The sequence below is a fragment of the Acomys russatus genome, chromosome 22, assembly GCF_903995435.1.
Source record: "Acomys russatus chromosome 22, mAcoRus1.1, whole genome shotgun sequence".
NCBI lineage: Eukaryota > Metazoa > Chordata > Mammalia > Rodentia > Muridae > Acomys > Acomys russatus.
Window position 1 is genome coordinate 36,350,858 of NC_067158.1, and position 10,757 is coordinate 36,361,614.

The 10,757-nt window shown below is 43.7% G+C and overlaps 1 protein-coding gene across 1 annotated transcript in view; it reads right to left on the reverse strand.

The window, feature by feature from the left end:
- Positions 1-9,044, reverse strand: part of Fam184b (family with sequence similarity 184 member B) — a 105,293-nt gene extending 96,249 nt beyond the window's left edge. Inside the window, exon 1 of the mRNA XM_051165126.1 lies at positions 8,862-9,044. Within this exon, the coding sequence (XP_051021083.1) occupies positions 8,862-9,008 (147 nt within the window). The 5' untranslated portion in view covers positions 9,009-9,044. The remainder of the gene's footprint in view (positions 1-8,861) is intronic.
- Positions 9,045-10,757: the final 1,713 nt, after the last annotated feature.

The following is a 10,757-nucleotide window of genomic DNA, read 5'->3' on the forward strand; positions in this document are numbered from 1 at the left end:
AAGAACATGGCAAAAAGGCAAGCTGATGATCTTATGTCCTTGTATCTTAACAAACCATGATTCTAGAGGCCAAGGAGCAAAGCTACATACACAGTGCTTGTTCGGAATCCAGCAGGTTAGGCCTCGGAAGTCTAGAAAAAAACCACTGTTTTCAATGATGATACCAAAGATGCAAAAGTGGGTCTTTTCTGCTTCTTGCTTTAATGCCAATATTTTGCCCCTCAGATAATTGCTAGTATGTTTGCTTTTATCAGCCTCTGAAATATGAGAATGGCATTTGTTTCTCTGATACTTTAATTTACTTGAGGGTATTTGTTCCAGGTATATTCTCTTTCCCTGGAGCTCACAATACACTAAGTAGCTTCAAAATAAGTTCATTAAACTGTCAGAAGGTGAGCCAACAGCCTGGGTTGTGATTATGTCAAAGTAGTTTGAAAGTAATGATGTCAGCTGGATGTGGTGGCAAACACCTTTAATCCCAGCACTCAGGAGGCAGAGGCTGGGCGATCTCTGTGAGTCTGAGGAAAGTCTGGTATAGTGAGTTCTAGGATAGTGATGGATACAGAGAGAGACCCTGTCTCAAAAAACAAAGCAACAACAACAACAACAAAATGATGCTATTGTTTTTGTAACTATAGCATGTTCCCCCCATAGATCTGGTCTTGTGTTTAGATTATGCGCGAAGAGAGTTTTAACAAATGTCTTCTTGAAAGGTAAGGTCTACAGTGAGCAGATCTGGTTCTTAGGATATGTTTTCCTGGGGATTGTTTGAAGTATCAGTTGCTATTTCTTTTTCTGTGTTACTTCATTCCAGTCTTCCTCATCTTCACAGGCACCTACTTATACCAATGGCGAGCTCAGCTAAAGGAGTCAACTTTGAGGAAAGAAGCTGGTAAGTGTGCACAGCAGAGAATCAACAGGAAAGTCTTTGTATTATTCACTACAGTGAGAAAAGGCTGGAATCAAGCACAAAGTGCTGGCAGGGGCCGTTTCTAGGAGATTCTGTGACCATTCAGATCATTCAAGGCTTTCCCAGTTCTCTCAGTAAACTGTTATCATGGTCATTTATTTCTGTACACAAATAATAGATGATGTTTCACAAGTCTCCATTCAGTCCTCGTTTAGAAAATGGATACCCTTCATCCTTTTTTTTTTGGGGGGGGGGTCTAGAATTGCCTGTTTATACCAGCTTTACTTATTATTGTAATTATGCAATTTAATGCTAGATTTCATCAAGTATATATTTATGTGACTAGAAAGTTTTTGCTGAAGGCTTATCATAGTCCTAAAAAAGGCAAGATGCTAACAAAACAACACTCCCCCCTCCCACACCAAACAAAACCAATATAGTATCAAATCAGTGTTAGAAAGGAAAAAAAAACTAGCAAGTGGGTTCAGATGGTTTAGAAGCAGTAAGAACTCAGACTGATCCATATGCATGCTATATTCTCATTCTCCATATGAAATACACCAATGTTGGAAAAATAATAGAGATGTTTTCTTATAAGTGTCTTAGTTTCATGTTGCTGCAATAAAATACCCTGAGCAAAACCAACTTAAGGTAGAAAAGGTCTGTTTTGGCTTATATTTCCAGAGGGATATAGGCACTCGTTCTGGGGAAAACATGGCAGCAGGCAGAGAAGGCATGGAAGAGGAAACAGGAAGATGTCTGATCACTTTGCATCCCCACCCCGGAAGCAGAGAAGAAACTGAAAGTAGAGCCTAGCTATAAAACCTTAAGACTGCCCCGAGTGACCCACTTCCTCCGACTAAGCTCTACTTCCTAAAGGATTCATAACCTCCTCAAACAGTTCAAACACATGAGCAACATTTTGGACAACATTTTGGGCAACATTTCACATTCAGACATAAAAACAGGTGCTACTCTTGGGGGCTTGAGGGAAGGCTGTTGTGGTAGAGGAGATAACATTTAGGGGTAGGAAATCGCCACCTCAAGTGATCATGGTAAATACTTTATTATAGATGAACACATTTTATTCTAAGTGAAACTGAATTTTTGCTTCGAAAGAAACCATTATTGAGTTTTACATTTTATAATTATGTGCTTTGGTTCCTACTAAAAGATCGTTATTGCAACAATATAAGGGGTGCAAGTAATCAATGAAGATGTCACAGCAGGAGTTGAGGGCCAGAAGTGAAAACTTGAACTAGAGTCTAGAGGTAGAAATGGAGTATAGAAGTAGACTGTTTTGGTTTTGGTTTTGGTGGTGGTGGTGGTGGGGGGGCGGGAAGGGTAAAGTCATAAGGAATTGGTTCAGAACTACATTTTAAAATGAGGCAGACATAACTCCATGTTTTGTTTCTATTCTTAATGGTTTTATGAGGATATAATTTTTATACCAGGCAACTTATCCTTATATAGCTAAATGGCACTTACATCACATCACATCAATTCCAGAACATTTTTTTTAACCCTCAAATGAAACCCTTAGGCTGAATAAGGTGGCACATGCCTTTAATCACAGCACCCAGCAGGCACAGGGAGGTGGATCTCTGTGAGTTTGACACCAGCCAGGTCTACACAGTGGGTTATAGGTCAGCTGAGGCTACATAGTGAGATTTTTAAAAAAAGAGGAGGAGGAGGAGGAGGAGGGGGAGGAGGAGGAGGAGGAAGCCCTTAGCCATTCCCAGTATCCTATATGCATTTCACTCCTCAGCACGCATACCCACCAACAGTGCATTTCGTATAATTTATTCACCTACCTTTTGGTTGACATACATTTAGTTTGTTTTGTTTTTTTAGCAATATAATAAACAGTCTTTCTATGAACATCTATTTACCAATTTAAATGGAGACAGGTATTTTCATTTCTCTTGGGTACTTGGGAATATAGTTGAGCATTGTGTTCAACTATTCAGGAAACCATTGAATACTTTCCTGAAGTGGCCACATCATTCTGTATTTCTACCAGGAATGTGGGAGGGTTTGAGATCACCCTGGTTGCTGCTGTGTGAAGAAAAGACTGAACCAAGGCTGCGGAGTGGAGATGGGGGAGGAGGGAGAAGACTAGAAGCACAATGCAAAGTTGAAACATCTTAGTAGGGTTCAAAGACACTCAGCTTCGGGAGCACCTTACACTGTCTTACAGTATGATGCAGAAAACAGCCAGAAGTCTTTATATCACAGGTTATATCATGACATTTCAAGATTCCAACAGAGTGGGCTTGTTAAAACAGATCTGTAGTTTTCAAAGTACAACTGCTTAAACATCTGTCCCCAAACAAGCTTCTGCAAGCACAGAAATAGTTTTAGAGAAGTGGACAGAGTCAAGTCAGAGGGTGCAATAAAAATTTCGACTCCTTTAAGTCAGGAAAACGTGGGGCTCAAATGGCAGCCTGTGAAGGAGGATGCCCTTGGCAAAGGCATCACACCTATTGCTTCCAAGGCCAGAGAAGGCCTTGCCGGTCTCTAGTTTACTGGGGTAACAGTTTACTGGGCTCTGTTCACCTTCTGCAGCGCAGCAGGCTCAGGGTAGGAAGTCAAACAGCTGCTAGGCTTACGATTCGCTGGCACACACTGGGTTGAAACAACTTCTATCCTAGGAAGCCTCATATCAAATCACCAGGGTAGAATCCAGTTTAGGATCACCACTGCAGTTGGTGAACACGTGTGTGTGCATGCATGTGTGCTTGTTTTGTGTGTGTGTGTGTGTGTGTGTGCGCGCGTGCGCACGCGCGCGTGCTTTACTAGAGATCAATTGATCTAGGACCTTGTGTATGCTAGGTAAGCACACTACCATTGACTTACATCCTGGCTTTTAAAAAATTTTAATTTGAGACAAGGCTAACTAAGTTGCCTAGGCTTTTGTAGCCAGGGCATGCCTTGAACTTGTAACCTGCTTGCCTCACCCTCAGCCTCTCAAGTAGCTGGGATCTGCGCTGTAACACCCACCAGACTGCTACGCTGCTAAAAAGCTCTCCAGGTGGTTTTCATGTGCATTTTGGAGGTTTGGATCATTTGATTATTTACTTGCTAGATTGCCAGCAGTATGTTACCATGACATAAAATTAAGGACTTTATTATTTTAGGAGACATATAACTACATTTTCTTAGGAATCAGTATAATGAAAGAAATCGTAAGCAAATATATGGGAAGAACTTAAAAAAATGCATATGGCTGTTTTGCCTGCATGTAAGCATGTGTACCCTGCATGAGGACTGCTCCCATAGGCCAGAAGAAGGCGTAAAAACCCCTGGGACTGGAGTTACTGATGGCTGCAAGGGTCCGCATGGGTCTGGGATTCAAGCCTTTGTCCTCTGAAAAGCAGGCAGCACAAGTAACCACTGAGCCACCTCTCCAGCCCCATACACGCAAGAAAATTTAATTTAATTTAACAAATTTAGCAAGTTTCTATTCTGTGCCCGTTACTATATCAACTTCTAGAGAAATGGATAAGAAAAAGGAATCACCATATCATAAACACATTTAAAATAAAAAGGTTTTCAAGGGCTTTTTTTTTTTTTTTTTTTAAAGAGAAAGTAGAACTTAAAAATAAATATGATCCAACTTTTAGAGACAAGACATTTCAGGGGAATGAATGTGTATTCACAAAAGCCAAGACATGAAACACACCCAAGTGTCCGCAGATGGATGAGCAGAGAAAATGTGTTCTCTACACACAACAGAGTACCATCCACTCACAAAACAGAATGAGGTCCCGCCATGTGGGGCTTTAGGGATGGAGCAGGAAGGCATGATGGTAACGGAAACAAGTTAGACACAGAAAGACAGGTACTTCACTTATGAACTGCACGTTCTTACATGTAGCAGCCAAAACAATTAGTTTCGAGAAGGTGGAAACTAGAATTGTGGTTCCCAGAGGCTAAGAAGAGGCCAGAGGGAGGACAGAGGCTACTTATTGCATACAGAGGGACAGTTGGGGCAGATGGGACAGCTTGCAGTGTTCCGGAGAACCACAGGGTAACTACGGCAAACAACAAAATAGCCAGAGAAGAGGTTGCATAGTCTCACCACAAAGAAACAGCAAAGAGCTGAGGTGACGGAGACACTGCTATCCCAACTGCACACTTGAAACATCACACTGTATCTCACAAGTATGTACAGATTTTATGCATCCGTTAAGAATTAAAAATAAGCACTAAGAGTGAGAGTTGAATACCCAGCAAAGCCCGGAATTGTCCTTGACTGTCGTGTCAGAATTTGGAATAGGGGTATGTACTAGGAAATTTTGCCTAAAAAGTGAGCTGGAAAACGCAGAATGATACAATGGCCTGGGGGGAAACTTCCTAATTTCTTAGAAAGCTAAACAGAAATTTAGCAGAGAAATGAACAATTTTACTTTTAAGCATGTATGCAAAGGCACATAAAGGCTTGCATAAGAATTTAAAGTGTTCATAGCAATGCAGATCATGATAGGCATAAAAAGTAGAATCCAGAATTATCAACTGGTGAGTAGATGAACAAAACGTGAGATAATTATATAAGAGATATATGCATGAAAAATGAAAAGAAGTGAATTGATGATATTTGCTAGAACATGAATGGTCCTCAAAGAAAAAAGCCAGAAATGATGATTAAATAGTATATTATTTCATTTATGTGAAATGCCTAGAAGAGACAAACCAGCATATTTTGGCTGGAGAGATGGCTCAGTGGCTAAGAACATTTGCTGAACAGCCATGAGAACCAGAGTTCAAATCCCAGCACCCATACACCAAGGTGTGACACCAGCTCTGAAATGACTAGAGATAAAAGGAGAAGTGAGCCTTGCTTGCTGCCAGCCCAGATGAGAAAACTAGAGCCTCTTGGTTCAGGGACAGACCTTGCCTCAGAAGATTAGGCAGGGAGTGATAAAGGACACTTGATGGTCTCCTGGCCGTCGCCATGTGCACACACAGCATGTGTATATACTTACCCAGACACCTATACACAAAAAATAATTAAATAAGTAATTCTTTTGGAAAATGACAGAAAATAATAAAAGGTTCCTTAGTGATGGGGGTGTGGATAGAATCTAAGTTCAAATGTGCATACAAGATGGACTTGTAGCCAACGATTCACAAAAAAGTCTAGTTGGAGAACAAATTTACTAAAAACATGTTGAATTACATTAACAGGTGAAGGAAGCTCTTTTATAGGAAAATTCACTTAAATAACTTTAATAGGAAACATCATAGTTAAGTAACTATGTTGAAATACTAAAGAAAATTCTGTGACTGAGTTGAATAAAGCCCCAGGCTCTCAAACCACTCATAGAATAGAAATCATTTTACTAATCTTACAGAACATGGGAATAGAGACTAAGAAAGAAAGAAAAAAGAATGACAAAGAAAAACCACAAACATGATGGAAGAATATTGTTAATCACCTGAATTAAATTCACCTATCAAAGAAAATCTCACTGAAAAACTACGAACATAGAAAATATGCAAACAGTAGGCAAAAAAAAAAAAAAAAAAAAAAAAAAAGAGTGGCTCATCAGAAATCAAACTTTTACTTTATGAAATTAGCATGAAAAGTGGTAATGAGAGGCACTACATAGTAAGGCTCAGTCGTGATTTATAATGGAGAATAAACTCTGCTCTGAGAAGTATTGCTACTTATGGACCAGGCATGGTGTCTGCCTTCTATATCAGTGGATCTTCATGGCTTAGCAAAATAGGAAGCTCATAAATATTAGTGAGTTAAATCACTACCCAAATACATGAAAATGACCTGTTTATGTGCTTGACATACCACACAAGCAGGGGCTATGGTTTCCTTAGGGTTTCTATTGCTGTGATAAAACACAACCACCCTAAGCGACTTGGAGAAGAAAGGGTTTATGTCTTACTATTGGTGGTCTGTCATGGAAGGAAGTCAGGGAAGGAACCCGGAGGCAGAAACTAAAGCAGAGGCCATTGAGGAATTACTGGCTTGCCCAGCCTGCTTTCTTATGGTAGCCACGGCTATCTGCCCAGGGATAGCACCACCCACGGTCAGCTAGACCCACCAACTGTAATTTCTAAAAATGTACTACAGACTTGCCTGCCTACAGGGTAATCTTATAGAGGCATTTCTCAATTAAAGAGTCTCTTTTCCAAAATGACTCTACCAGGCAGGGCAGGAGGTGCCTAGGTTTTATGGCACCAATATTTAGTATATGGGACTGGAGAGCTGGCCCAGTGGTTAACAGTACTTGCTGCTTTTCCAGAGGATCTGAGTTTGATTCCTGGCAACCAGTGGCTCTCAGTCACCAGTAACTCCAGTTCCCCAAAAGGCCACAGGGTAACTACATTGAACAACAAATAAATACAATTGAATAATTCAAATACAGCAGGCACTCCATAAATCATCAGTATCACAATTCAAGGATGATTTCATAAGGTGTCCCTTGTTTCTGCACACAAGGACATGCCTATTGTCTCTACGTTCACAGAAGGCATAACTTGAAGTATCACACGCAGCGCTTGTTATGTGATTTAAATCTCTCTTGCTATTTTCAAGGCTTGCTTCCCTCCAAAAACACTTTAGCGTTTTGAAGGCAGGGAAGGTGCCAATACTATAACTGCCTTTCCAGGTACTGAGATGAATTTTTTTTATAGTAAACTAAAGTGCAGGTTTGGAATGGTGCTATTTGATAACTGTGGGTTAGACATAGCGGCACAAGCCAAGGCTTCCAAGAGGCGACCGTCTGGAGACAGGCTCATGTGCCAAGCACAGAAGAAGTTGACGGGAGGGGAGGAGAAGACAGCTAGCGGTGCCGTTTCAGGCCTGCGTTGTCTTCCTTTTGGCAAAGCAGTGTGGTAAGGACGTCTATCCATCCTTCAGAAAAGGAGTTGTGGTAGTGAGAGGACCAGGTTTAGGGAAGAAAGCAGAGCATGCCCTTCGTCACATTCTAGGACAAAGCCTGGGGCTGGTCTTTACTGGTTATTAAACATTGCGCTAGGAGTTTGAGGCCAAAAGGGAAATCCCAAGTAAACCACTCATTTAATCCACTCCAACACTACAGGAAAGGCAGGGAGGGATGTTCTTCATCTACAGACCTGTGGAGGGAATCTGTGAGGAGTTACCTAACTGGGAAATTGCAAAGGATTAACAACTTGCATTGGCAGCATCTCAGACACACAACCTGGATATATTCTTTTTTTTTTTTTTTTCAACCTGGATATATTCAACCAAGACCCTGAGATGAAGTAGGGAGATGGGCTGGCTGATCTTCCAAGGTCTCTTCCATCACTACAATTATATACTGAGTCCTACCTTTTCCCGTTTATGCTCCTACACATGCCTGTAGTCAGTTTGATAGTAAGTCCCCTGGGCTGCCTTCCAGGTTTAGTATGATGCCATACAAGGGGGGGCGGGGGGCTAGCACTCAAAAAATGACAAATGACTCAAATATTTGTTGAACAGAGGAAGAAGGGAATCTTATTTAAATAGGATTCACATGATCTCCCCAGCTGTGAAGCACAGAATAAAATCACAACATTCCAGGCACGATGACTTGAGCAGGGTTGGCAAGGGAACATGATCTCTCTCTCTCTCTCTCTCTCTCTCTCTCTCTCTCTCTCTCTCTCTCTCTCTCTCTCCTCTCTCCCCCTCTCCTTCTCCTTCTCCTTCTCCCCTCCTCCCTCTCTCTCACCTTGGGGCTTAGGGAAACACAGCCCACCTGCTTAGCAAGCAGACTGCAGGAGTTTCCTTGGCAAAGATCCTGTATGCTGTTTCCAAACGCCTTCTCCAGAAGGTCACTTCACCCAGATATAGGACACCTTCCTCGGTATCAGAGACAAAGTTTGTCGGGATTCGGTGCGGGTCTCCCGTGGGGTGCGTATGCACTCCCACCCCTACTCTGGGTGCCCCTTGGCGCACAGCTGGTCCTCCCGCAGCGCCCCGCCTTACCTTGGTAAGCTGAGCGATTTTCTTGCACATTTTCACGTGCATCTCGGGATCGCAGTCCATTTTCCAGCCCGAGCCTCCGCGGGCATCCGCTTTAGAGCTCCCGCAGTTTCCTGGAGGGTGAATTTTGCTGTTGAGGGCAGATGCCATCGCTTTAAGGAGCCCTGCACTGAAAAGCTCTGACTCCCGGCTCTCACTGCTGGCCGTGTGCACGTGCGTGCGTGCGAACGCGGTCGTGAGGGCTTTCTCCAGAGAGGCGGCACTGCAGTCCTGCCAGCACAGCCGCGTGGCTCCCTTTCCGGAGGTGTCTCCCTCCCTGGCCCACTCACGCACCCACCCTCCTCTGCTCGTGCTCGTTCGCAGGCTAGCTGGCTCACGGGCACCCGCACCCTGCAGCGTATCGCTGCCTCCCTGCACGTGGGTTTTCAAGCTGCAGATGCTTCCGGGAGGGTGCGGGTTACACCTGCAAGAGGACAGCTTCTGAAGGGTGTTGGGGCAGGGAGTTGCCCTGGGCAGCTAGTTTTCTTGGGCAACTGAGTGCCGCGGGGCTCCTAACTCCGTTGTGAGCGACCCAGCCCGAGGTGGATAGCCCAAGCCAAGAGGAAGAAATCCCGGCCTTAATACCTAACAGACTGGCAAATCAGAATGAAAATATCCTAAAATCCTGTGAATTGGTAGTAGTAGATGGGAGGGGTGAGGCAGCGGGTCCAATGCCTGCAGTTCTGGTGCTTAGAGCCGAGGGCAAAGGTAGGAGGCGGGATATTGAAGGGCAGGGGTCGGGGTGGGGGAGCTACGCTCTGATTCAAAGAAGTCGGGATCCGGAGCTCAAAATGGGATAGTGCTGGAACCTCAGAACCACATAGCGGGACTAATTGGGAGCCCCTTCCCCGAGGTGCGGAATGCTAGAGAGATCTCCAGCAATGTCAACTCAAAGGTCAATAGTGACAGAAACTTCGGGGAGGGCGCACATAATTCACAGGAGGGTTAGGGTTAGCAGCACAGACGAAAAAGTCAGCGGGTATATAGGAAAGGAAGGGACAGAGAGAATCAGAGGTGGGCAAGGCGGGGCGGGGTCTGAAAAGCCAAGCCTATCCAGTGAAAGCTACCAATCAATCGCCTGCCATTACCTGGGCCAGACCTGAGGCTGAATCCTGCACATTTTGAAGATGCTGCCACAGTTTGAGAAGGAGATGGGTGGGGAGTCAAAACCCTTCTGGCTTTCTTGGATTCTAAGCAGTGGACTTTGGAAACATGACAGAACCCTGGCCAGATTTTTTTTTTTTTCTGAAGTGTGAATAGTGTCACCATTTTGAGTTTGCATGGCTAATGTTTTATTTTATAAACTTGTCGCCCTCCGTACTACAGGTGACAGTACTCAATTTTGTAGGTGAGAAAAGTTAACTATTTGATCAAGCCGGGCGATTACAAATAGCAAGCAGCTGCTTATGAAAGATAGACACTGATACTACAGCTGTGGATTCCTACGCACTTCCTCAAGCTTTACACAGCACCCAGATTAGCAACCAAGAGGATCTTAGGCTTTATCCTAGGACTCCTAGTAAAGGCAATGGGGGCTGAGACATGGACTCTGCTTTTCCATCACTTTCCCCTGGTGGGGGGCTGCCTGGCCAGGCCACAGGGGAAACTCAGTCCTGATTTGACTTTACATCCTGGGGAGGACGGGGCTCCTCTTCTCTGAGGGGTCGGGAGAAGGGATAGAGGGAACAGGGAGGGAGGGTGGGACCAGGAGGAGAGGAGGAAGGGGGCTGTGGCTGGGATGTAAAGCGAATAATTAATAAAAATTTCAAAAAGAGGAAAAAAATGATCACTAGGAGGATCACAATTTGTTTTGGGAACAGCTGCCTCTAAGTATTTGGTAATATCATTGCTTCTAGCTTC